Source organism: Zalophus californianus, chromosome 3 (assembly GCF_009762305.2).
Source record: "Zalophus californianus isolate mZalCal1 chromosome 3, mZalCal1.pri.v2, whole genome shotgun sequence".
NCBI lineage: Eukaryota > Metazoa > Chordata > Mammalia > Carnivora > Otariidae > Zalophus > Zalophus californianus.
In genome coordinates, this window is record NC_045597.1 from 98,586,921 (window position 1) to 98,602,067 (window position 15,147).

The following is a 15,147-nucleotide window of genomic DNA, read 5'->3' on the forward strand; positions in this document are numbered from 1 at the left end:
CATTTCTTCACCCAACTACCCTGCTAGATCTTACTCTTGGTCTATTCCATAAACTAATTTCAAATTCTCAGATCTTCCCACATGATAAAGCTAGTTAGGCATGGGTAGTTCTATTTCTCCTGTCTCGACATTCACCCACGGCTTTCTTAGTGTGCCATCAGCAACAGAACTTGCACTCTATAACCATGGTGACCAGGCACAGAGGATATGCACAAGGCTGTGATATTCATCGCTACCTTTGCCCCACTTGGTCCCAGCTTTACATGGTCCCATAGCCTACTGCACTTAAATGGCATCTAGAATGTCAGCTGCCTCCTCTGCCCTATTTTGCTGACCAGGAAAAATTCAACCCAGTACTTTATTTTATTTTGTTTTTAAAGATTTTATTTACTTATCTGACAGAGAGAGACTCAGCGAGAGAGAGAACACAAGCAGGGGGAGTGGGAGAGGGAGAAGCAGGCCTCCCACGGAGCAGGGAGCCCAATGCGGGGCTCGATCCCAGGATCCTGGGATCATGACCTGAGCTGAAGGCAGATGCTTAACGATTGAGCCACCCAGGCGCCCCCAACCCAGTACTTTAAATGTTCCAAATATTTGTTCAGATAATCACACTCTTGAGCAGTTGCCTTTTCAAAATTGATTGCAATTTAAAAAAATGGATTACTATTTACAAAACTACATAGTATAAGCATACTTCCTCATATACTATTATTCTTATTCCAACCCCACATATTTCCTTCTCCATTTTGTCATATCCTATCAATAATATGTATATGTATTTCACAAGATTGTGGTTGACATTCAATAAGAAGCTATCTAAAACTGTTTTGCAAATACTTGGAACACACATGTTTCTGCTGTGGTTGCTATAAATATACTTACTCTGCTCTAGCTAGGCCCAAATTGCTACAGATTGCTCTGCTTGGGTCTCTAACATTAAGAAGTCACTAGTCCAAATGGACTTAAAATCACTGTGCATCCATACCTGTGTGAACCTGTTCTTATTCCTGAATATTCTGGCTCTATCACATCATAAGCTATCCTTTGGAAATTAGCTTACAGCGTTATGTCCCACTCAGTTTTCCTATCAGATTCACTTTGTGGATGCTAGTGTTTCTCTTGCCTCACTGAACCCTGGGTTTCTGGTTCTGGTACTTCCAGGTGGGCCCCATCCATTAGCGATCCATATGAAAATGTGAGACTTTGCCAAGGCAAATTTCGCAGCATGCAACCACTGCCTGGAGTATCAAGTGCCTGCATGTGTTAGAAGGAAGGTCCCTTAAGGTGGGTATTTTCCCTGTGGTCTAATAAAAGGGACTTCAACCGTGGATTCAACACAGGACTGGGTAGGAGGCTCAGATCTTCCCCTTCCTTACTCAAGCCATTAAACCCTTAATATCCTGTGGTAGAATAAGAATTGTGTCTGCCCTGCAATGTTAAAAGAGATACTGAATGCAGACAGCCTCACCAAGATCAGCTATTTAAGGGCTGGTTCCCACTTCTTTCCTTAGTTGGGAAGCGGTAAAAAATAAATCAATTTGTTGGTATGAGAATTTCTGGCACAGAACAGGTGCTAAGAAGATATTTTCTACTTAGGTGAATTTTTCATTCTTAAAAATAATAAATTCTCCACATTTGGAATTACTTTAATGCCTTTTCAGTTAAATTCTAATGAAAGAAGTTAGCAATAAGTCAATTGCAGTTATATTTACATTTTTAAAACCCAATTCTCATACTGTCTGTCTGTCTGTCTCTCTGTCTCTCTCTCTCACACACACACACACACAAACACCCCCACACACAATGAGGGAAGAAAATCCTTTGAAAAAACCAAGAACATATCTGGCTTTCTTTCACATACTTCTATCTTCTGCCAGAATGAGAGCTGTGTGAGTACATACCAAATGAAAGAAAATATTAATATCATGAAGAATATTCTGAAGCAAGAACATATTCCCCACATAGGATGGCCTTCACTTATTTATTCATTCATTCATTCAGCAAGCCCTTTTTGAGCATCCATTTCATATTAAGGACAGCATTAGACACCAAAGTCACAATGACAAACAAGAATACTGCCTTTGCCTCAAGAAGCCTGTAGTCTAGCTGTGGGTGGAATGTACAGTGGAAAGTAGAGAAGACAAAGAAGAGGGAAGAGAAAGAAGATAAAAAGATAAATGTATATAAAGGCAAGGGTGTGTTACAGTTCCAGTGAAGCACAAAGCAAGGAGTCTTCCTGGGGCTGGAAAGAAGGGAATGAGGAGAGGAGTAAGGAGGGAAGTTTAAGGAAGGAGGTGAATTCCTGTGAAGTGAATCCAAACCAGGGAAGCAAAAAGGAGGGACACAGGACATTCCTGTGGGAGATAATAGGCTTAGAAGCTTAAAACAGCAAGGGACCCTGGGCAACAGCAACTGACAGTTCCTTTGAGTGGTTGGGAACATCAAAATAGGAGCCAGGAAATCCTCGCTATCAGCTTGAGTTTTGTAGCAACTTGTCTGGGTTCAAGTATGAGTCCTACCTCTTCCAGTTTGAGAGCTTGGGCAAATTAATATCCTTACCTATAAAACAACAACTCCTTCTCTGATAAATCTTTGTGGACTTAAGAGAACCTGGAATTGGAAGTATTGTGGTGTGGGCACTTACCAGTGGTAAAGAAGAGATAATGATGATGGTGGTAGTGCCCTTTCTTATGTGGATGCTTTTACACATTCCACCATCTGGAATGCCCTTATCCCCAAATTCTTCACCAAAATCACTACTGCTTGCCCATCAAGTCTCAGTTCAAATTTCATTCCTTTCAGTAAGTTGCAGTAAGGTGCCTCTTCTCTGATCTACCAGAGCACATTCACACTCTTATTTTCTTCAATGACTTAGTTTTTCATGTCCTCTTCCTTCATCGCAGGCAGAGAGAGGAGAAAAGAAGCCAGATTGTATGCTTCTTAAAGACTGGCTCTGTGTCTTATGCCTTTTGGTATCTTCATCTGTGCAACAGAGCATTTATTATGCATTCAATAAGTATTTGTTGAAATAACATACTGTTGGGAATAGAATTGGAAACTAGAATACAGAATGGTTCTTTCATAAAATAAAACCCTGAACAAATCAGGATTCTGATAGGAAATAAAACAAAGATTAAAGCCTGCAGGGAGTGAAGAGTGCCTCATCCCCCTTTGGCAGTGTTATCTGCATAATGCAAGATAATTACCACCTCTGGCTATGAGCCTCTGAAGCACTGACATAGGGATGACCACACCTAGATGAGCAGAGTGCATCAGAAAAGGCCTGAGTTGAAACCAGAAAGGTGCTACGAGAAGTGAAAAGAAAAAAAAGAGTAATCCAGGCAATGGGAACATCAAACAAAAAAAACCCTCATCTGGCAAAGAGCTTGGCTTGTTTCAGAGTCAGAAAGGGGACCACACTGGTTGGAGAAGAGTCATGGAGTGGAGCAGGAAGAGAGACAATGGGACACAATATGATCAGAGGGAAGAACAGGGGCCAGATAATGTGGGGTTGTCGGGGTAAGGTGAAGCCTCTGGGGTTGTTTTCTAAAAGCAATGTAAAGGTTTAAACCAGGTATATGAAGTGATTAAAATTTAAAATCACCACTTGGCTGTTGAGTGGAGAATTAATTGTGATAAAGCATGCTGGAAGCCAGCAGCCCACTAAAGTTGTTGCCATAGGGGCGCCTGGGTGGTTCAGTCATTAAGTGTCTGCCTTTGACTCAGGTCATGATCCCAGGGTCCTGGATCAAGCCCCACATTGGGCTTCCTGCTTGGCAGGAAGCCTGCTTCTCCCTCTCCCACTACCCCTGCTTGTGTTTCCTCTCTCTTTGTGTCTCTCTCTGTCAAATAAATAAAATCTTTAAAAAAAAAGTTGTTGCCATAATTCAGGTAAGTGTACGAGGATTTTGGGTGACAGGGGTGGAGGTGGATATGGAAGTTAGACTGAAGATATATTTAGGAGGTAGAATGGGCAGGATTTTCTGATGGACCGGGTGATGAAGAGGAGAAAGAGGCACCTTAGCAGAAACCAAACTCTGACTTGAGTCTCTGAAGATACTGGTATCATTTAATGAAGTGAGTTGAGACAGGGGTAGGCAGCAAGGATCAAAAGTCTTGATGGTAATATAGCGAGTGTATAGTGTCTATTAGACATCTAAGTGAGAATATGGAGTACAGAGCAGCATCTAAGAACAGAGGGAGAGGGAGAGTTCTGAGTGGGAGACACAGTCTGTTGGTATTCAGCATCTGGTAATTAAATCCATGGCATTTATCAACACCACTCAGCCAGAATTACAAACCAGATATCCTGACCCCCTTAAAAATATTTTTGGTGTGATCCCGTATCTTCTATCATCTCCTCATTAAACATACCTCCAACGTATTTCTTTGGGCAGGGGAGTGGGTTTCGCTCTGGTATGCCTTTAGGTGAGGCATGCACTCTCCACAATTTCAATTTACATCTAACTGTAATATTTATGTTACCTCTTAACCTCAGAGGCATTCAGTGTTTAAATGCTCCTGAGGACTTCAGAGTTCCAAGTCCCTAGAGGTACCAGGGAAGAGGTCACTATGATAGTCCCTGAACAACCTTAATTATTTGATGAAGAATATCACCATAATTTGCCTTCATTATCCCCAAACTCATCATTCCTAAAAAGAAGAAAGCCCAAAGTTATGTAAAACAAGCAAACAAAAAACCCCAAGCATATGACAATACAAAGCAAAATCGATTGAACATGGAGTCATCTGGTATCAAAGGAGAAAAAGCTACCCGAATAAGATAATATTGTGATCCTCTCTTCTTGTCCTTTTGTTCTAAAGTCACAGAAGTGGTCTCTGTTATGAGGCAATTGAATACAATATTGTAGTTGAGCTTACTACGTCAGTATTGACACAGTGCTCAGACCATGGCACTGCCTGTCTTTCACAGTGTGCTATGTATTAAATGCCCATCAAATTCTAAAATCTTTCTTGCTGATCATGGTGGTACATATTTTTGGTTTTCTCCATCCAAACCATCCAATCTTCTTGATTGCTTCTAACAGAACCCCATGTTTATTTGGATAACCTCCTCCCTGCTTTCTGCATGTGTGTCTTCAAGTATATTGAAGAGAAAATTTGTGTAAGATTTAATTCTAGGCAACAAAAGGTGAGCAAAACTCTCTGTGGAACTCTTAAAATGAAACTCAAGAAAGAAACTTCTCTTTGTCCACAGAACACTTTCAGTTGTCATTTCTGCAGGTCAGTTTTGGAACTAGAGCAGGCATGCAATGACCGTGACAGAACCTAGTCTAAGAGAGGCAAAGCAGAATGGTGCAAATTGCCTGGGTCCTAGGTCATGTTATTCGGGCACTGAGCTAGCTAAATGACTCAAAGTGCTCTTTTCATTTTGTGAAATTATCATTTTTTCTGATTCCTTTAACCAATTCAGTTAGAATTTTCTGTTATTTGTGAGGAGTGTGTGTGTGGGAGGGGATTCTTGTTAAAAGGTTGCACTTCACCAACTTTCCCTTTTTAAAGTTTATTTATTTTTTTTAAGTGATCTCTACACCCAATGTGAGGTATGAACATACGACCCCAAGATCAAGAGTTGATTGCTCTTCCAACTGAGCCAGACAGGAGCCCCTATTTTCTCCTTTTAATCCTCAGCTTTCTTGTCCGCAAAATAAAAGTCTAGCATAAAGTATCTCTAAGAAACATTTAAAATTTTATGATTATGGAACTGCTGCACATCAAGTGTACTTTAATATTTCCTGTCTCCTCTGAAAGATGCTGTGAACTACTGAGACCCTTGGAACTAATCCTTCAAGAAACCCAAAGTATCTGTATTGAAAACAACACATGGCCTATGTAAATAGGAGACTAGGAAAGGGAAAATTTCCTCACCTCTGCATCTGAAATTTCCAGGCAAATTTTAAGCTTAAATCCAATGACACTAACAGAGGTCAGTCATGTGGCATTGGTATTGCTCAAAAGACAATTAGCAACCAATATGCCAGGAAAATGGTTATCCAAGTATTAAAGAGGAAAATTTTGGTACACCCCGATGAGTGTCATTAGTCAAAAAAGATTTTTTTGGATTAAAATGGTAACACTAAATTAAAACCTTTAAAGGCCAGCTATTATTAGCATTCATGAAAGTGGATGGTATAAAATCAAGCTGTTGAAAAACCTTTTGTTCTTATTAAGATATACCTTCAGTAACACCTGTCTGGCTAATAATATCTCAGACAGTACTTGGATCATCCTGAAAGATGGACCAGGAATGTGTTACCATTTTCACTTTCAACCTAAAGACACAAACCTTAGGGGTGCTTCCCAAGGTCACAGAACTGGGTCCCAAATTTAGATTTTGTCTTTGTACTACTTGGTTTTAAGCTCCTCCCTCAGAGTACAGTCAAATTCTGAAAGATAATACAAATTCCAGGTCCCTACATGTATTTGCAGTCTCATTCCCCACCCATCCTGATCATTTGTACTCTATAACATAGTCACACTCAACTAATAAATGCTTCAGGTCAGGTACATTGCCTTGTTTCTTCATCCTTTGCACATGTTTTCTCTGTGTCTGAAATATTTTCTTCCCCTCTCTTTATTAATCTAACCCCTATATAGCATCTGTTTTGGGCTTTGTAAATGCCTCCTCCCAAACCTCATATTTACCCCTCCTAGCACTCATCACTATATATTGTAATAGTATTCATTTGCATCCTGGGCTGTGCTCCCTAAAAACAAGCAACATAGCTCTATTCATATTTGAATCTTCTTTCAGTGAATGTCAAATGACTGAAACATGAAAGAGTAAGTCCAAGCTTCTGTCCATCATGCCATGCTGTGCTCACTCATCAACCAAAGTCAACATTGCTTGACTCAATTTTATTTCCTTCAGAGGATATATTTAAAGGAATAATTTTACTACAGATGCCCTTCCTTGGTCAAGAATACCTGCCTTGCATAGTTTCTCTACCCTAATTCTTTTATTGTCTCAAAAACAATTATTCAAGGAAAAGGCCCATCCCATTAAATACAAAAAGTACTTTCATGCTATTTACTTTCCATTAAAATAGTGGAGTCCATTTTTCTTAGGGCAAAATCCTGGAAACCAGAGTTGTGAAAAGTGGTGTTTTTAAATCCAGCAGCAGTGAATCATCTTGGGAATTAAGGTTTCTGATGAGAAAGTACCTCATAAAGGGCCAGAGTCAATAGTTTCCCAATAGGGTCCCATCCATTAAAATCAGCATCAACTTGGATCTACTATGCTAACTCAGGTTCCAAAACAGAGGGGCAAAGACTGTCTCTATTTGTATAGACTTTCCCCAACCCTAATATAAAAGACACTCATAATGCAAAACCTATTTTTTACTTACAGAAGCCACTCTTCCTCAAGAGGATTAGCATATCTGTTGTCACAGTCCTTGAGGCCCATTTGTCATTTCTCCAAATGTTGTTTACATACTTTGAAGTAAAATGTTCAGTTTGGCTTAGGTCAAGGAGGACTAGTGTGTTTCTGAACTCAAAAGTCAGACTGCATCTCTTGGGAAGACAAATGAGTTTATAGCCCTCTTTGTTCCTTCACTCAAAGAATCTTAATTGAATGCCTGCTATTCACCAGATATTGGGCTAGGCACTAGGATTACCAAAAGTAAAAGACAGAGACCCTTTAAGAGTTAGCAGAGAGACTTATATGAAAACAAATAATTACAGCTCAGAAGACTATTTAAGCATTAAGCAGGCACTGAGATTATGTGAGAACATAGGTGATTAGTTGAGACCCTTACTACTGCCTAAGGAAATCAGAGAACTGAGAAAACTCTGAGATTTGAAGTAAAAATAGGGGTTTTTTAAAAGGACAATTGGGTGGAAGGGTAGATCAAACAAAGGAAACAATGAGTCCAGAGATAGTAGGAAGGCTATGTAAACATAGCATGATATAATTTCTCCTCAATTCGATGATCCATGAAGCTACCCTAGATATCTTCCATTTTTTAGTTAAGCACCGGGATGAGTAACTGCATTTTTTATCGAATTGATCAGTCCTTTAGATAGCATTTAAACTCAATATTCTTCTTCCCCTACCTTCCTGGTACAGATCCATGATGAGATCTTGCAGATGTTACTACAATATTAGAAGATACTTTTCAGCTCCCTGGTGACTTCAAAATGAGTTTTTATCATCATTATAGTTAATAATAATTGCAAATAAAATTCTTAGCTTTTATGTCATAAAAATTGATTCTCACTATACAGGTCTCTATGAAAATGTCATATCCCTTGAAAATTGCTACTAGAACAAATTATAATACAAAGCACTTACATAGCATTTTTGTTTGGAGAGATAATTTAAGTTTATTGCCCTTCTGTTAGTAGGAATAAAAGCCTGAACAGGGTTAATTGCCTTCCCCAAGGCCACATGATCCATTGTGGTACATGGAGAATGAGATTTCAAATTAAGGATGACCCTCCAAAGGAAAACCTATCCAATCTGCCCTATGCCCCATTTGCAGGTAGTGGGGTAGGCTGCACACATTGGATCATTCTTCCCAATCCTAACTGTAAAAAAAAACAAACAAAAACTTGAGTTCTATGAAAAGTTTCTAAGAGATAAGCCTGTTCAGAAGGTAAACGTCCTCTATTTCAAGGCTTATCATCCAGCTTAAGTCTAGTTCTGCTAATGTAACACCATGCTGGGGCTGTCCTGGAGAGGTCAGGTTTAAAAATGATTAATTTTGTTTCAGTTGTGGTATACTGCTTCCAATTGTATCCTACCAACCTGGCATATATCCAAGGGCTAAAGAACATTAGTAAATGAAAGGAGAAAGGTTAGGGTGATATTCCTGGCTACCACTGTTTTGCCAAGTTTCAGATGAGGCTGGCAAGAAGGGAGAAAATTGTCCAACATACTCTCAGCATAGTGTGACTATCTATCTCCCTAGTTACCAAAAGGTGTTGATTATCAGATGGCCTCAAATCAAGTCAGAGAACAAAACCATAGAAAGCCAAACAAAATGTCCATACATTTTCTTTAAAGAAATTTGCTGTGAATTTAAAAGACAGAGCAAGTTTTCCAACCAGATTACCAATTAAACAAGGTCTGAACATTTTATTTAGCTCACTTTAGAGCTGAGACACCTTACCAATCACTTAATAATCAACAAATATATATTCAAATTCTACTGTGTGAAGGGCTTAGTATTAAGAAAGTCCTGTGAGAGATAAAAGAAATAGACCTGAAGAGAGTTCAGCTCTCATAGAATTCTTGTTATTAAATGATCCTATGTATCCTCAGAAGATGTTCAGACTCCACCTGTGATATACAAACACAGACGATTCTTACAAGTAGACTATAGAACAAGTTTGTCTTCTTTTGTAATTTTTTAGCTTAGGGTTACTGAAGCTTTAATATTCATTAAATCACCCAGAGGGCTTGTCAAAACACAGATTGCTGGTTCCTACCCCCAGAGTTTCTAATAGATTGGGTTTGTGTAAAGCCCAAGAATTTGCATTTCTAGCAAGTTCATGAGGAATGTGGATGCTGCTGACCCAGGGACCACATTTTGAGAAGCACCACTTTATCTTATGTAGAAATATATCTCCTTATCCATGCTTTATTTGTAGAATCATGCCTTTTCAGTGAAAATTAGTGATTTGTTACCACAAATTTGTCAAGAATGTTTTTACTACCTGACCAAAAACATTTTTCAGAAAATTATTAACACTTATTTTTCCAAGAAGCAAATAAATACTAAATATTTTCTGAAATAGTTCAAATTTACCTAAAAATGCATTATACTACAATACTTCTTCAAAGTAAAAGTTGCCAAACACTTTAAATGTCAAATTAAAAAAAAGGAAACTTTATATTTTAAGAAAAAAAGTGAGTAAAACAAAACTATCCAAATTTATAACATTGTCACTCTACAAAAAAAATAAAAACATTTAATGCTTCCTTTAAAAACAGTGGGATTTATAGTCATTTGAAATAAAATTATCCTATAGACTTTTAAATTGTAAATACTTGGCATAAATGCAAACTGTAAATGACTATAAATTGGTCGTCAGCAGAATTTCTAACTTGTGGTCCTTTTCATGTTTATCACAGGCTCCGATTTTGCCTTAAGCATATGAGAAAGCTGTGTCAGAATAATTAAAAGGATGTAGACCATTTCTAAGAGAAAAAAATTCTCCCACACACAATATCCTTCATTCTAATCTTTTGTAAGTCTTCTCTTTTGGCTTCAAATATCACCACTTAAGAGAATGGCCCATTCTCCTAATGCTGAAGAAAAATCTGTACCTTGCCAAATTAATACCGATGAATACCGACGATAACTCGTTCTTTAGTGTGTCTGAGTCTGTGTTGAGATCATAATGTAATAAAGTTTCTTTCTTTTATTTTCTTATGACTAAAGTCTTTAGGATGAAGACCAAGAAGACTCTCTAAAACAAAATACAGTATAGAAGCATATTATAATTTTTGCTTTTAGAATTTCATTTAATAATGAAATGGGGGGGTACATTTTGCACATTGTAATGACATAAAGATGTGAAGTTTTTTCTTATATACTCTCTATATTCCTAATTTTTTGTGGATGTAATTAGGAAATACTCTTTAAGACTAAATGCGACACCATGTGGAATACAGATGTGGTGCCCATCCTTTAAGCGGGGAATGTGGAATTACCAACCAGTAAAAATTGGTGCCACTTGGTACATTTCCAAACCAGTGTCACCACACCAACTCATCACATTGTCATATTCCAAAATACCAACTGCTAAAGACAGAAATCATTTTCTAATGACCATCCCCTCAAGCCTACAGATTTAATAAAATTAAATGTACACATGAGAAGATTTTCATTCTCTTTTACTCCCTAATTTTATCCCGTTTTTTACACAACAATTTTGGATGGGGCTCTGGATTAAAGGTAGTAAGGGGAAAATGTCTGTATTTGCATAACACTTTGATATTACAATAAAAAAGGCAGTCAAAATTGTCATGAAATGTATTTGCTCACAGAGAATCTACTCTGAAGACAATGAAAATCCTAAATACACCTTCAAATATGTTTTGTAAAAACTTGTAGGTACTCCTCCAGTAGTATGTACTTCTGGGATCATTTTTTACACAGAACACAGGGAACCTGAGTGTGAAGGTAGTGATAGAATAACCTAGGCAGGTCTTAGAAAGGGGAAAGGGAAAGAGACAGACATGAAAGGGTCACTACATGGGAAAAGTAAAGAAATACTGTGTACCGTATTTTGAAGTTTCCATTATAAAATAAAATAATACGATTCCTGATCCAAGAATCACCAATCCTGAGGATTCACACACAACTTCCAACTTCAAAGAAAGGATGGAAAATTCTTCTACTACCCTTAGACATACATGGGTGCTAGATTTCTATTAAAACCCAAAAGAAGAAAAACCTCTCACTTTTTTAGGCAAAGTTCTAAATTTGCAATTCCACTGGAAAAAAAGTAAACCAAGTTCAGAGATTTGACTGGAAGATTTAATTTGCTTTCAGTTTAGCCAAGAGAAGCTAAGACAGGGAAGATAAAGCCAAGTTTGTTGCCCAAAGTGGGGACAATTTTTCAGAAATGAAGTTTATAATAAGCCAAGATTAGATCTGTATTTAGCATTCCCAGATTGTCCCTAAAATTTTCCATTACAGATCTCAGAGTAAAAGATCCTTTTTTTAGAGTGCTGCTACCTTGACGGTAAGATTTGTAATCATTTCAAGAAAAGCTTTATTGCTTTTCAAGCTCTGAAATGGGAAAGGGTTTTATGAGTGTATTGCATTCAACATTTCATCCAAAGTGATCTGAAAACATACCTGATACCTTTATTTGACTTACTCTGCTCTGTTCTCTCTTATCAGTTTTGACTATAAGAACATACCTGTTCAAGTACATCAGGAAAAATGTGTCAGGGACTGGTTGAGCTGGAGAATGGCCAGAATGACAAAAACAAATGTCAAGCAACCTGAATAATGTAGACCACTTTATTCCATTATGGGTCCTCCAGGCCCCTCCTTCTTCAGCTCTGCCACCACTGTGACCACAAACAGCCTTCACTGATAAGAGTCGCTAAATTTGACTCACTGCAGATATCACTTTTTAAACTTCGGGTGGGGAAAAGACACACAAACACACCTGTTCTTTCTCCTCCCACACATTTTGGCCTTTAAAGCTATTTTTAGCCAAAGCAATTCATTTTTGTTCATTCCTATTGCATTCTTTTTAGCAGTAGTTAAACTGTCAAGAGAAGGAACAGCCAGCATTTACTACACTGACAATGGGGGAAAAATTCCCTAGAGGATTATTACACTGAAGTATGGGGAAAAAGTCCCTAGAGGCTTTAGAATTTTTAAAATGGAGCAATTTACAACTTATTAAGTATCTGGATATTTCTGGAGCCCCAAAGTGGGTCACTTATCATTATCTGCAGGCCAATCAGCTTTCAAAATAAGGGAGTTTTGTTTAAAGTTTTCAAATAGTAACTTTAAGAGTGAGGGGAAAACTAACTCTAAAAAAATCATGCTTGAAAAAAAGATAGATTCCAAAAATCCAAAAAGTCTCTTCAGCTCCAATATCTAATAGCTTTCCAAAAACCTCTCATCTTAGGGTTTTTCCTTAGGTTGCTACTGCATTTTGTTCATAGGCTAATGCATTACCTAAATATAGATAGCCATTTTTAGTGTAAATTCCAAAAGCCATAAATGTTTCATAATTGGAGCACATAATTTGAAGTAAGAAAGCTTTCAACTCATCCCCTTTTACTGTTGCAAACTGGAAAATACTCAAGTAATCACTCCCTTAATAGTTCAATGCTCGCAACTTTATATACTTTATGAACATCACAAGCATCTTTTGCTCCCCAGAGCAATAGGGGGGGGAGCACAAAACAACTTAACTTGTACAATTAACCAAATCATCCATTGCTTTGATTCAAGATTCCTTCATTAAGCCATTAATATAATACATTGCTAAGTGGTAGGTTGTCCAATTTTTATGATGCCTTTCATTTCAATTCAATGGCTGCAGTTAGAATGAAAAAAAAAAAAAACAGCATCTGCAAGATCAGCAAGATGATGTAAAACTCTTACACTAGAAACATATTTTTCGGCCTCCAGAGTTTGTCTGAGGGCAGTTAATGCCAGAGCACCAATAAGGGAAATGATTGTAAGTCCCAGAAAGTAGCATTCTTTTGTCCTTACCCAGTAAATAAAAGGACAAATAAAACACTTGATTCCTATGACCTCAAACACTTAAACAGAAAGCCACTGGTCATTTTATGGTTTTCTAAACATACTCAAAGGTAGACAGCCAGTTTTTAATTCTATCCCACTTTAGGCTATAGCATATGTTTTCCACCAGAGTTTATATATCACAATGTGGAGTGTCATATATGTACTGTTTAGTCATTGTTCAGTGATGGTATGCTTATATAAATGACAGATGTGGGAATCTGACATGCAGAGAAAAACTTATATCCTAAAGCACAGCATTTTATTTCTAAAGTTGGACACAGTGCAAAAAATTCAACATACTAAGATGTTGCTTATGCCATTAGAGATGGTGTAAATTATCTGAGTTCTTTATGATTTCAGCTAACTTTATGTATTTATATACAATGAAAGTCTAATTATGTATCATTTGATACATCCTGGATATTTCATTGCTTTTAAAAATAATTGCAGATAAATGGAATTCAGTTTATGGTCTATTTATAACTGAAAGACTGACAAGGGTAGGTAGGTTCACAAGAAAAAACTTACTGCTACAAATTATATTTTTAAATTACAGTCTATGCAGTATTTTCAAAGCCCTGAGAGATAAAAGTAATATAATCATAAAAAGCAAGTTATGTCAAATTTTAGAATCTCAATAAAAGATATGCAATTGTATATGAATTAGAGATTGCAGTAAGTAAAAATGATCTATCAGGTTATCAGATTTTTCCAAAAAAGAGTTCCAGAGGAGCCCATAACTACCCCCCAAGGATGCAAAATATCCACACAGATGAACTGCAAGATAAAATAAACTCTCCATTGGGTTATTATAAGTCCAGTTATTTATAAGTCTCCATGTAAGTAAGAACATCAAAATAAGAACAAAGAGGATAGCATAAACATTACTTAAAACTAAAAGGAACAGTCAAATTCCAAGCTTGGTCCTTTTCTTTTAACCATATCAGATAAGTCTCAAATTTAAAACAAGTACTTGTTTCAAAGAGCACTCCCAATCACCTTCCTGGTTTTGAGTTTCATGATGGCATACATAAGAGCATATGTTTGTATACTCCCTTTGTAGAATTTTATACTCCCTCACTATAGTTGCTTTAATATAACCAATAGTTAAACACTCTCAATGATGAATATGCTTTTCTTTGGAAAAGATAAGAAGTCCCAAATCCATATGGCAATGAAATGCTGTTATCAAATTTGTATTCAATTTAATATTATCTGTTTCCAGCAGTTTGCAAATTCTTCACCAGTTTCATCAAGAAAACTGACATGGAATAAAAACTCTAGAAGCTCAAAGCTCACTAAACTTTCTTCCTGACATATACCACTGATAGATTCTCAGTCAAAAAAGTGAAAGTCATCAAGGTAAAAGAATTATTAAGTGAAAACTACTCTCTCCAGTCGATACACACATGCAAACAGAACCAAACTCTTTACTGAAATCCAACCTTTACATCAAAATCAAAGCAACTAGATATCTTTACTGCCAGTGCCCTGCCATACCAACATGCATGTGTTCGGTAGATGAATGAAGATACATGTGCAGAAACAGAAGGAAGAAGGAAACCTTGGTCCTACCTTGACTGTTTTGGAGGGTTGACACTTGATGTGATGGGACACGCTGGCGGTTTGGTTCATGTTTCAGGACCCTGGACAGTGCACGATCCCAGGTGGAGTTCAGGACGAACTGGAGATCAAGTCTCTTCTACTGGACTTGAGCAGGGGCTGCTGCTGTAGCTGTTGCTACTGCTGTTGCTTCTGCTTCTGCGGCCGCTGCTGCTTTCTCACTCCGAAGGCTGAAACGTCGTCAAATCGGAGGGATCTGTATCTCAGCCCTAAATAAAGCATTCATTTGGTTCATCAGTCTCAAAGCTCTTGACGATACTGAATAGAAAGC

General features: G+C 37.5%; 1 protein-coding gene across 1 annotated transcript in view; it reads right to left on the minus strand.

The window, feature by feature from the left end:
* DPP10 (dipeptidyl peptidase like 10) overlaps nt 1-14,923 on the minus strand; it is a 1,417,029-nt gene extending 1,402,106 nt beyond the window's left edge. The window contains exon 1 of the mRNA XM_027590078.2: nt 14,829-14,923. Within this exon, the coding sequence (XP_027445879.1) occupies nt 14,829-14,888 (60 nt within the window). The 5' untranslated portion in view covers nt 14,889-14,923. The remainder of the gene's footprint in view (nt 1-14,828) is intronic.
* Between the last annotated feature and the right edge of the window lie 224 nt (nt 14,924-15,147).